We start from the raw sequence: 13094 nt of genomic DNA on the forward strand, positions 1-13094 counted from the left end.
ACCTGGTTCCTGACAAAAGGTATGATTTTATGGCATTTTGTGGTGCTTCAGCAAGAAACATGCATAATTTGTGCACCATGGAACTGTGGTTTTGGTCCTCCACTAACTAGTGCTTAAGGTAGGATTCTTCGACAGAGAAGTATTGGTTTTCTATGGTTGTTAAATGTTCGTAGGTCTCATTTAACAGTTGCAGCAACTTTATTTCTCATTCCCTTAAATTGTGATACTCCCTAAGATTTAAGAATCAGTTCACTGAACAATCTTACATTACTTCTGTTATGAAAGATTATAGTAAATAGAATAGTATACAGTTTGTGTTTTGTATCTTTTTTCATATAAATGAGGATGATAAATCTATAACATGGACATCAATAATTGTGAAATTTTCCTTTCAGGAACATGACACATTGCAGTAGATTTCAGCTGTCTTTCTATCGCCTGTATGGTCAATGAAGAACTTTAAAGTCACTAGTATTTAGTAGTTGCATGTTTAGTATGGTTCAAAAAAGACACTCAATCTCCCATAGTGTGACAACTGCTAATTTAACCTCACACAGGGAAAAATCCATAAAACCCATAAACATCTATTTCCTGGATCAATCACTCCCATAATGTCATCTACTAATTATAGCTACAGATTCAATTTATAGTAAGGAAGGTAACCAATCCATTTTAAATTGTGTTTGTATATTGTCATCACAATCTCATGTGGTAAAGAAGAAAACATTTATTAGATACCTTTTTGTACTGACCTCAAATATAGTCTAGTAATCCATGCTAAAGGAAAACTATCATTAAATAGTGCTACATTATTTTTATATATTTTAAACAGTCATCAAAGCCAACTACTTTCCAGACAGACAGCTCTCTACCTGTGGTCTTCTTTCCATCCACTAGATCTTTACCTATGTACATATTATTCCCATGAAAACCTAGTACTCTCATGTACCAGATTTATGTGGAACAGTATCAAACATCAGTTGCACTACCAAATTAAGTTTGCAACCTACTTCCTCCTGCCCTTGACTACCCTTCTTTAAACAATGCTGACACTGATAAAAATTATTTTGTACAATGTATTACAGAATCATATCCTTCAGAATGCCTTTAAATATTTTCCACACAACAGTTATCAGACTCATATGTCTATAATTGTCTGATACTTATATAGTTGTTTTCTTTTCTTAAATATTGGTATCATATCTGCTTTCCTCCATTCTTGTGGTAGTGACCTCGTTATGAAATAGACTGGTATTTTATAAATATAGGAACTATCAATTACCGAACTTAGTTTCGTTAGCAGTTGTGAAAGATAATTGTTTTATAAAATCAATAAACATCAGCTTCCTATACTAGAACCCCCAGTTTAAGTGTCACAATTTAGATATGGAGAGTTGTAATTGCCCACGAGTACAAGTTTCTGCTGCACATTTAATTTGTGATAATAACTGCATTTCAGTACAATTGTTTATGCTAGGTGGCCTATAACAAACCCAAATAGTAATATGCTGGTTCCCCATAAAAATATCCACCCAAAGGACTCTACATTTTCATAATCTTCACAAATAACACGGCACACAAAAGTAATGGATACAATACACAGCAAATATGGTACTTTATATAAGAGCATGGCATTTATTAAAACAATAAAGCATGTCACTTTTTTTTAATGAGGGCATCATCAGTCTGTATTATTACTGTGCATCTACCACAGGAAATCAGAATATAAAGTGTCATTTATGTAAGTCATAGCATTCTGTAAATATATTTTGCAAGGAAAGTCGTAAAAATGCAGGGAAGCATCTCTCTGAAATGTGGTATATTGTGTGTGGTTATTACATCTTCATACTCGAGCTGGAAAAAATGAAGAGCAGTGAATTATTGTAGTATTTTGTAGTATGCATTTTTGCAGTAATATTAAGAAAACAATTTCCATTCAATAAAGTTTAAGAACAAATCATAATTTTGTATCTAAAGAAACTATATGTATCCTCCAAATCCTACAAATTAACTAACATTGTGTAAAAAGTATATTTCAAATAGATGTTATTAACTGCAATGAAAAAATTAATATGATAATTATCACATAAGTCAAAACATTATATTCAGATACAGACTCTTTGTTACAATGAATTTAAAATTAAAAATACATTTTATAAGGTAGTCTACCTGTAGTAGTGGGAATATAGACAAATTGTTGCAAAATATACACATAATGTGGAAACCAAACAATTCAACTTGCAATTCTAAAGTACTGCATCTCCAACCACATTTGTAACCAGAACTGTACATGTATTTTGTTTAACTGTAAATATTAATCTGGAATGAAAGGCAAAACAATCACACAAGCTTATTTTGTGAACATTAGTAGTGGCTTATAGAAGTATATTTATAATGTGGTTTTCAATTAAATATGTGTTCAGAAAGGATGGCGTTCTAGCTACATTAAAACTGGCCCAACGCCAATAGTTGGAAAACTAAAGTAATGAAGTACTAGAATGTGAAGTGACATGCTGCATTTGCTCTGTCCACCCTGCCCACTCTCATATACACAGCTTGAAGTATGTGGCATGACATAGTGTTCTGTGACAGACATTCAATAACGATACTTGTATAATTCCATGGAGTAGGACTGGCAGGTGCGGGCTGGGAAAGGGAAGCCGGGGGGCCACACAGACGGCCGCATCACATGAAAAGGGATGCACTGCGTCATTGATGACACGGCTGCATCCCCTCTCATGTCATCAGATGCGGCCTAGCCTCCGGCCCTAATAGCGGTCAGACTTAGCGGCCCACTGCCCCCCATGTCAGCCGGCCCATGAGGACTGGGTGGAGAGGTGGTGCAGATGTTGTTGGCAGTGAAAACCCTGTCAGAGATAAGTAAGAAAGAGGAAAAGAGGAATTAAGCAGAGTTACTTAGGTGTTGTTAAACTGGGTTAAAAACAAATGCTGGGGTGTATCAATAGGGAGTGTGAAAGCTATGGAGCCTGTATGTGAGGGGGCCAGGAAATGCAGAGCTGCCCCCTCCATCCTTCCCCCTCTGAGGCCCCCACTTTACCCTGTGGCCCCAGTTCTGCTCTCAAAAATGTATTTATAATATTTAACATATAAAATAATGAAACTATAAACATTACATCACACTTGCTTCCTATTTCAATGCACATGTTTGAACCAATACCAGGTCACACATGCATAGAGGGACCTTGTATTGGCCTGGCAAGTGATTAAAGTCCTGATACCACTGCCAGTCAGTATCGCAAGGTAGCTAAGCCCCGGCAAAAAATTCAAAAGCGCTACGGAATATGTTGGCGCTATATAAATAAACATATATATATATATATATATATATATATATATATATATATATATACACACACATATATAAACACACACACACACATATATATATATATATATATATATATATATATATATATATATATATAGCCCAGCGATATCACCAATGGTGCTATGATAAAGATAAGCCAGTCAAAGCGCAATTGCCAGCTACAAAGGTATCTTATCTGAAGTGATTCGAATGTGGTGAGCCAGGCCACTTCAAGGTAGAGTGTCCTAAACTACCGGAACCCATGGACGGTTCCGTGGCACATTTTGGGCCTGCTTTCCCAAGCTGTTTTACCATGAGTCCCACGTCAGGAAGTCCTTGTTTGTTCCGGGTGACGGTGCAAATCAACCAAAAATTTGTCCTTGCCTTGGTTGACTCAGAGAGTGAACTTACATTGGTTTCCAGCTCTGCCTTACCCGAAACCATAACTTTGCAGTTGCCCAAGGTGAAGGTTCTTTGCGTACATGGGACAACAGAAGAGTATGAAAGAACACTACTACTAGTCACACTCAAAAACAAAACCGTTATGGTGGTAGCTGTCATAGCACCTAAACTCCCATATCCACTCATTTTGGGGCGAGACTTCCCACTGTTAATTGAGGTCCTCGTTGAGCGGATCCGGCCGGACATGCCGGCAACTGATGCAACGGTCGGAAGCCCGGTCTTAAAGGAGCCGCCTTAGAATCCACAACATCTGGACATCGATCTTTGGGAACCACCAAACCGGAATGCCATCCTGGGAGTCACAGCAGGAGTTCCACAAAAGCATCCACCTGCGAGAAAACATGGACAGTCCAAACTAGCATTGGCTGGTGATGTCGTGGATGAGTCCATCCCGCCTGTCAGTGAGGATACGGGCTGGTCCGCAATACCAATTTTGTTTCCTCTGCAGGACTCTCGGGAGCAACTTAATGATGCCACCTTGGAACATGCCTTTAAAAGTGTAACTGAGGTAAATGGGGTTGCGAAAGCCGCCCAGTCTATCAGAAGGTATACCATATTTTGTTGTCAAAAATAATTTCCTGTATAGAGTTGCTATTGTACAGGGTGAAAAAGTGGTTCCTCAGGTCCATGTACCCCTAGTGTTAAAAGCAGCGCACACACATGTCTGTGGGGGACACCTAGGGGAGGATAAAACACGGGAACGAGTTCTGCTTAGGTTTTTGTAACGCTCCGGTCCCACAGATAGTACCTGTCTCGTTACCTGCAGTCCATTCTTCTGGAAACTGCCATGTCCCAGCATCAGACATTCTCCAGTTCATTCATTTAGCTATATTCAGATCTGTGCAGGTGCAAGCCTATTGCACTTCAGGACCTCCTTCCTCTTTTTTATTGGCTAAGCACTTCTGGAGCACTATTTAAACCTCCTGGATTCACCTGTCTGATGCCTGTTCTACAAGCTCACTTCCTGCAGCCTGTGGTTCTGGTTCTCCTTGTGGTTTGCCTGTGTTCCAGTCTGCTCTCAGTTCATGGTCAGCGCTGAACCATCGCTGCTCCAGTACCTCTCTTACCATCTCCAGTGTACATCATCGTGACATCTTCAGTTCTCTTATCACTACCACTCAGAGCCGCTACTACATCTGTGACTCATCAGTTGTTACCACAGGTTAAATCCGCTGCTCCAGCCTGCTCTCAGTCTCTGACCGTGTTGAACTGTTGCTGCTCCAGTACCTCTATTACCATCTCCAGTGTACATCATCGCACAGCTTCAGTTCTCTCATCACTACCACTCAGAGCCGCTACTACATCTGTGAAAAAAATGTTGTGTGTGTGTACATCTGTGACTCATCAGCTGTTACTACGAGTTACCTCCACAACTCCAGTTTGCTCCCAGCCTGCGGCCGTGTTGAACTATCGCTGTTCCAGTACCTCTATTACCATCTCCAGTGTACTCTATTGTGACAGCTCCAGTTCTCTCATCACTACCGTTCAGAGCTGCTATTTCATCTGGGACTCATCAGCTGTTACTACGAGTTACCTCCACCACTCCAGTCAGCATTCAGCTTCAGGCTTTGTTGAACTATTACTGCTCTAGTACTTCCATTACCATCTCCAGAGTACTTCATAGTGACAGCCTCTGTCCTCTCATTGTATACCACAGAGCACCTATTATTCTAGTGACTCATTGGCTGCTGACCATCAGCCTATATTATTGTTGTGCCTGTATTTATACCACTCGTCTGTAGACTCCATCATCTCCATCCACTTCACCTGGCTCCCCCACATCGTTCTGCTGTACACTCACTCATGGGACCGCGACCTGCAGATTTGGTGCAGCTAAGACCAAACCTTGTTGCAGGGGTTCCTGGTGAAAACCACCTGTCTGTCAGACTCCACGCCCGTGGGTGGGCTTAGCAATGTTCAGCAGAGTCTAGGGATCAATTTCCTGTAAGTCAACCGTAACAGTAAGAACAAGCCAAATGTCTGGTCCCCCGGTGGAGCCTTCAGCAAAAGACTTGCTACAGCATCTAGTTTCACACATCGAGCAACAGGATAGCATCCAACGGCAACTGTTGCAGTGTTTCAAGACTCTGACCGGTCACCTGGACATTATACAGGCTGCTCAGCCATCTGTTGCTGTCTCTCCTCAAGACCAGCGCTCTACTCCGCAGAGTCCGTCCTCTTCTCTGAGACTACCTACACCGGCAAAATTTGATGGGGACCCCAAACTCTGTCGTGGTTTCATTAACCAATGCTCCATACAGTTTGAACTGCAGCCCCAAAATTTTCTTTCAGATAGGTCTAAAATAGCTAACATTATCTCCTTGTTGTCCTGTCAGGCCTTGGCATGGGTCTCTCCCCTATGGGAGCGAGAGGATCCTTTACTCAGCAACTACTTAATCTTCTTAGCTATTTTCCGGCGGATCTTTGATGAGCCCGGACGAGTTTCTTCAGCCTCTGCCAGCATTCTCAGGCTTCGTCAAGGTGCTAACACAGTTGCCCAGTATGTCATTGAATTTCGTCCCCTTTCCTCAGAACTGTCCTGGAATAATGACACCTTGGTAGCAGCATTCTAGGAAGGGCTATCGGACAAAATTAAGGACGTACTGGCACCCCAAGAACTTCATACCACTCTGTATGCGATAATCTCTCTTTGTAATAAAGTGGAGCTTCGCTTCCGCGAAAGGTCAGCGGAGAAACAACATCCTAACTGTTCATCCTTCAAATCCGCTCTTCGTTCCCACTCAACCTCTCCTACTCCTGAAGAGCCTATGCAGACTGGGAGGACTCGCTTAACATCCAAGGAGAGGGATAGGAGACATCTTAACAAGTTATGTATTTATTGTGGCGAGCCGGGCCACTTTCTGAATTCCTCTCCAAAGAGGTTGGGAAATTCCAGGCCCTAGTTTGCTCCGGGAGGTCAGACTAGGGACATGTAAATCCTTCCCATCCTCCGCTTGTCTTCTCACAGTCTCCGTATTATGGGGTTCCTCTGAAGAATTCTCTCAAGCACTATTGGATTCGGGTGCTGCGGGGAATTTTATTTCTTGGTCTCTAGTATCTCAGTGTTCTATTCCTGTATTACCCTTAGAGGCACCTGTTACCATCACTGCCATTGATGGGTCTCAACTCCCGGGAAGTATGGTTCACTACCAAACTAAACCACTTACTCTCCGTATTGGGGTTCTGCATTCCGAAACAGGTATTTCTCCTCTTCCATTCCTGGGCGCACTACCTTAATCGAACACAATATTGTCACTCCGCCAAGAGTCATTGTAAAACACAATCCGTATCACATTCCAGAGGCCAGACGTGAGAAAGGAGATCGAGAAAATGCTCCATTTAGATGTGATTGAAGAGTCCACTAGTGAGTGGAATAGTCCCATTGTGCTTGTTCTGAAACCCAATGGGACAATTAGGTTTTGCAATGATTTTAAATGCCTAAACAGTGTGTCCCAGTTTGATGCCTATCCGATGCCACATGTGAAGGAACTGGTAGAAAATCTTGCTGGTAGTAACTATTTGACAGCTCTTGATTTAACAAAGGGTTATTGGCAAGTTCCCCTGACTTCCGCGGCCAAGCCAAAAACGACATTTTCCCAGAGAAATGTGCCATAGCCATGAGAGACGCCAAATATTTGGGGTACGTTGTTGGTCAAGGGCGTGTAAAACCCCAGCTAGACAAAGTGGAGGCAGTCAAAAATTGGGAATGATAAGAAAAAAAATCGCAGTTAAGAACGTTTCTAGGCTTAGTAGGTTACTACAGGCGGTTTGTAAGCCACTTCGCCACTAGAGCTGCTCCACTTGCGGACATGTTAAAAAAATAAGTTGTCCGGATAGATTAACCTGGTCTGTCTCTGCTGAAGCCGCCTGGTCTGATCTTCGGTTAGCTCTTTGTTCCTCTTCAGTTCTACAAGCACTGGATTTTACCCGGAGGTTCTTCCTCCAAACTGATGCTTCTGGTGTTGGTTTAGGTGCAGTCTTGTCACAGGAGAAGAATGGAGTAGAAAACCCTGTCCTGTACCTAAGTCGTAAGTTGTTTTTGAGGGAACAAAAATATGCCACTGTGGAGAAAGAATGTCTCGCCATAAAATGGGCTACAGAAGCTCTGTGCTATTATCTCCTAGACAGAGAGTTCACCTTAATAACAGATCATGCACCATTGTGATGGATGCAGAACAACCGGGAGGTAAATGCCAAGGTAACCCGCTGGTTCTTGGCACTGCAACCTTTCGAGTTCTCAGTAGAACATAGACCTGGAATTCTGAACAAGAATGCAGTTGCATTGTCACGAAAATATGCGCTCCTCGCGAAGTCCGCGTCCCCCTACTTGGAGACGCTAGGGGGAGGGATATGTAACAAAGGGAGGCATTTAGCTGACAATATGCTGAGAAAGCGTGCAAACAGAGTAATATATTGGTGCAGTTATGCACCTAGATTGATGATAAACCAGGCAAAGACTTGTGTAACAAACAATAGTTTAAAGTTTGGTTAACTCACATCGTTTGTAAGCTACTTCTTTACAGCAAACAGACAGGGTGTTTCTGTTAGTGCAAACAGAAGCATTGATGGGAGATTCCTCTTAAAGGGAAGGTGGGTGTGTCGCCTGCCCATCAAGTTAGGCCTGTGGGAGGAGTGTCAGGATTAAAACCCTGCTTGTTTCATTGTTCAGCGAGACCAACGCTAGGGAAGCTGGCTCCTTAGAGAGCTGGTCTATGTCTAGCTAGTGTGTAGGGTCTCCAGAATTGCTGTGAAATTCATATGGTGTCAAATACATTTTTCCATCCTGACAATAAAGCTGCATAAAAAGAAGAAGTTGTTTGCATGTGCTTCAGCAGTAGCGGGCTCTTGCCACAATATATACACACACACACACACACACACACACACACACACACACACACACATATATATATATATATATATATTTATATATATGTGTATATATATATATATATATATGTACACATATATACATATATTTACACGCCTGATTTGCACACATGGGGCCTGATTCATTAAGGAACTTAAATTAAATTACTGATTGTATTTTCATGTAGCACACAAATACTTGATAGCTTATTTGTACACTGAAATTTAAAATTGATATTTGTGTGCTACATGAAAAAACAGTCAGTATTTAACTTATGTGCAAAACAGAAAACTAATTTTTTAACCCTTGTATTGTAACATGGTTTTGTCCAGATACTTAAATAAGAAACTTCTTAATTTAAGTTCCTTAATGAACTTAATGAATCAGGCCCATAATGATGTACAATCTGTCAATGAAAAAATGAAAAAATGTTTACTATTGCTGTTATTTCTAAAAGCTTTTTGTCCCTTGCTTCCCTCTTTATTTTCTTATTTTTGAAAGGAAAATATGCTGCAATATTTCATTTTCAAACATACAAAACATGTTGTGATGATTATAATAATTTACTTACGTGTACATTTAGGATAACTTATTGTTTGCTTTGAACAATTTCCAGTCGGCTTATTGTCACCCTGGAATCCTCCCTTACATTTAAAAAGGATAATTTCATCTTCCTCATAATATACTTCATTATCATGTACTTCATGCAGCTCTAAGTTATTTTCATCAACTTTGTCCTGATCTATACGACACGTCTCTAGAAGAGAAAATAATTAAACACGCACATATGAGTAAGGTCTATGAAGAAGGGGTTATGAAAATCACTTATTGATAAAAGTCATGTTTCATTTTTAAATAACACAGAACAATATACAACACTTCCATTGTGCAGGGAAGCATAAGGGCATGCTTTAGTGGCTCTATTTTACTGTCCAAGAACCTTTGCATGTCAGCTAACTATACGCTATTTCTAAAGGTAGACTCTGCTAAGAGAGCCTCTTTGATGTTTCAATAGCAGCGCCTGTCTGCGGAACATCCACAGTCAAATGAAATATATTATCAGACTTTGCACCTGATGATGTTCTTAATATTAGATTGGACAGCAGATGAGGCTCTGTATTTTAGACTATGACCCAGATAAGGTTCTGCATACTAGGCTGGGCACCTGATAAGACTCAACTTAGTATGTTTTGCACCAGATATAGCTCAACATATTATGCTTTCATAGTAAATTTGAAAAAAAGTCACAGGTACATAGAATGCAAACTTTCATAAATTTTAATTGTATTGATCCAGAGGAAGGAAAAACAAAATCATAATATGACATTTTATTATGCATATTATTTATTTATGTAGCACCACCAAATACACATAGCTGTATAGAGAACATTTTTATTCACATCAGTCCCTGCCCCATTGAAACTTAAATTTGTCAGCAGCCAATTTACCTACCAGTATGTTGTTGGAGTGTGGGAGGAAACCCAAAGAATACTCATGTAAACACAGGAAGAACATACAAGCTGTGAGGCAGAAATGCTAACCAGTGAACCACCATGCTACCCAATTTAGCCTCAAAAAATCTTCCTGACCCCACACATGCCAGTCTAATAAAATCCATGGATCAATCAACCCAATAATGTTCTGCAATCAGGGGCGCATACAGGGGGGGGTTCAAGTCCCCTGTCCTGCATGGTGTGCTGACTCTTTTTTTTCTTTCTTCCCCACCCCCCAGGGGGGTGCCGCGAGGGAGAGGGGTGGCGGTGTTGCGAGTGGGGGGTGACAATCAAGTCATTGGTAGTCAGTGGCAGCAACAGGCAGCCAATCTGTTGGCCTCAGACAGGAAGTGCTTATTTCACTTCCTGTCTGAGCAGTGAGGAGGGATGAGGAGGGATGCAGCAGAAGTGCACCTAAAGGTAAGTGAGAGGTTCTGATGTCAGTGGTGTGTGTGTTTTGATGTCAATGTGTGTCTGTGTGTTAACAAGGGGGCTTGTGGCAGTGTAATGCGTGTGATGACACGGGGCTTGTGGTAATGTAATGTGTGTGTGTGTGTGATGGCACACGGCTTGTGGCAATGTAATGTGTGTTTGTGATGGCACAAGGGGCTTGTGGAAATATAGTGTGTTTGTGATGGCACAGGGGGGTTGTGGCAATGTAGTGTTTGTGTAGTTACAAGGGGCTTGTGGCAGTGTAATGTGTGTGTTGGCACAGGGGACTTGTAGAAATGTAGTGTGTGTGTGATGGCATGGGGCTTGTGGCAATGTAGTGTGTGTGTGATGGCACAGGGGGCTTGTGGCAATGTAGTGTGTTTGTGATGTCACAGGGGGCTTGTGGCAATGTAGTGTATGTGATGGCACAGGGGGCATGTGACAATGTAATGTGTGAGGGAGGTGGTGTCTAATTAATGGGTGTTATTTTGTTTGTGTGGTTATGGTGGGGCAATTAAATTTAATAGTGGGGTTTGTGCAGACTTATTAAGATAGGGTGGGATGATTCATTTAATGTTGGGGTTGTTTGGGGGAAATAGGACTATTTATTAAAGGTGAATAAAATTATTTTACAGTCGGGCTAGTTACAAGAAAGGGGCACTAATAATAAAACATGAGTTGTTTTGATTTAATATCGGACTGCATAGAGACAGGGAGGCCTAGCGTCTTCACTCATTGCTGGTATTTCTATATCTCATGTACCTATTCTGTTTCCAAACAGAGACCCAACATTCCAGGATCCAGACAAGCATAACTGAGCTTAGGACACGAGCAGCAGCAACAAGTATTGAAAGCAGGAAGAACAGGTAGGAGAGAATGCAGGACAGTCTGCCAACCGTCCTTATTCTGGTGGGGCAGTCCTGAGTTTGGGGACTGACCCACTCAGTTAGGACTTTGTCCCGACTACAGGGACAGTTGGGAGGTATGTCCCACTTCACACTGCTCTGCTCATGAAGGGCGAACTGCATGCAGAGTTGGAGAGCTACCTAGCACTGTTTAAAATTATAGTCACGTCCCCATGCATGCTGGTCACGCCCACTGGTGGTGTGCCGTGGAAATCCCCCTCCTCAAATCCTGTGTTTGCCCCTGGTAATAGTTATAGCTATAAATACCAGTTCTTATAAGAAAGGCTCAGAACTAATAATTTTTTCTGGTCCCCTCCCCTAGAGGAGTAGCTAGATACTGAATAGCACTATCCTAGTAGCTATTGTATGGTAAAACCAGATGTTTTCCAACCAGATTTACCATGCAGTTTATACTAGACCACATGTATTTTAGGGGTTTTAAAACCTCTAAACATAAACATTTCAGACTCCAAATTGCAAGGTAGTAAATCCCAGGAGATCAGCAGTTTCTGAGATCAAACCAATCCATCTGGCACAATAATTAATTTGAAGTAATCCATAAAGAGAAAAAAGAACTGGATCATAAAGGTGCACTTATTTTAAATGCACATGTACCAAGTAATTGGAATAAAGCATATCTTTTATTAGTAAAAGATAAAAAGTTTTATTCTAAAAAGCAGCGAAATACAAATGTGAACAAGAGAAAATAAAGTGTTTTAAAACTTGCCGTGCATGACTCTTAGGGCCTGATTCATTAAGGAACTTAAATTAAAATAAAGAGGGAAGCAAGGGACAAAAAGCTTTTAGAAATAACAGCAATAGTAAACATTTTTTCATTTTTTCATTGACAGATTGTACATCATTATGGGCCTGATTCATTAAGTTCATTAAGGAACTTAAATTAAGAAGTTTCTTATTTAAGTCTCCTGGACAAAACCATGTTACAATGCAAGGGGTGAAAATTAGTTTTCTGTTTTGCACATAAGTTAAATACTGACTGTTTTTTCATGTAGCACACAAATATAAATTTTAAATTTCAGTGTACAAATAAGCTATCAAGGATTTGTGTGCTGCATGAAAAATAGTCAGTATTTAAAACAGAAAGCTAATTTTCACCCCTTGCATTGTAACATTGTGTTGTCCAGGAGACTTAAAAAATAAACTTTTTAATTTAAGTTCCTTAATGAATCAGGCCCTTATTCCTTATCTATAGTAATTCAAAGTGATAAAAAAAAGTGATTAATACAAAAAGAAAAGAAGAGAAAAAAAATAAAACAAATAAATACATGTTTCCATCATATTATAATAGCAACTAAGCTATGCCACAGCACTGATTATCTAACTGCATCCTGTGGATACTATTTGTTTATTTCAAACAGTATTATGATAGGAGAACTAAGCAATAGTAGCTCTATTATGACTTAAACAATTTGTCATGTCAGCTGGATCTGAAACCAAACGGCTATAATTAACCAGTGTGACTGACATTTTGCTGTAGCAACAATATCATAAAAGGATTATAATCGATTTAAACCAATATATTTTTTCAAGCAATTACAGATATGGGACAATATTAATGAAATATGAACATATTTATGTAAATT

General features: G+C 40.4%; 1 protein-coding gene across 3 annotated transcripts in view; it reads right to left on the reverse strand.

Moving 5' to 3' along the window:
• Nucleotides 1–1607: 1607 nt before the first annotated feature.
• LOC142099296 (coagulation factor XIII B chain-like) overlaps nucleotides 1608–13094 on the reverse strand; it is a 341745-nt gene continuing 330258 nt past the window's right edge. For all 3 annotated transcript variants that reach the window (XM_075182612.1, XM_075182611.1, XM_075182613.1), the window contains 2 exons: nucleotides 9232–9417; nucleotides 1608–1854 (listed from right to left, as the gene is read on the reverse strand). In XM_075182612.1, the coding sequence (XP_075038713.1) occupies nucleotides 1844–1854; nucleotides 9232–9417 (197 nt within the window). In that variant the 3' untranslated portion in view covers nucleotides 1608–1843. The remainder of the gene's footprint in view (nucleotides 1855–9231; nucleotides 9418–13094) is intronic.

The sequence above is a fragment of the Mixophyes fleayi genome, chromosome 8 (assembly GCF_038048845.1).
Source record: "Mixophyes fleayi isolate aMixFle1 chromosome 8, aMixFle1.hap1, whole genome shotgun sequence".
Taxonomy (NCBI): Eukaryota; Metazoa; Chordata; class Amphibia; order Anura; family Limnodynastidae; genus Mixophyes; species Mixophyes fleayi.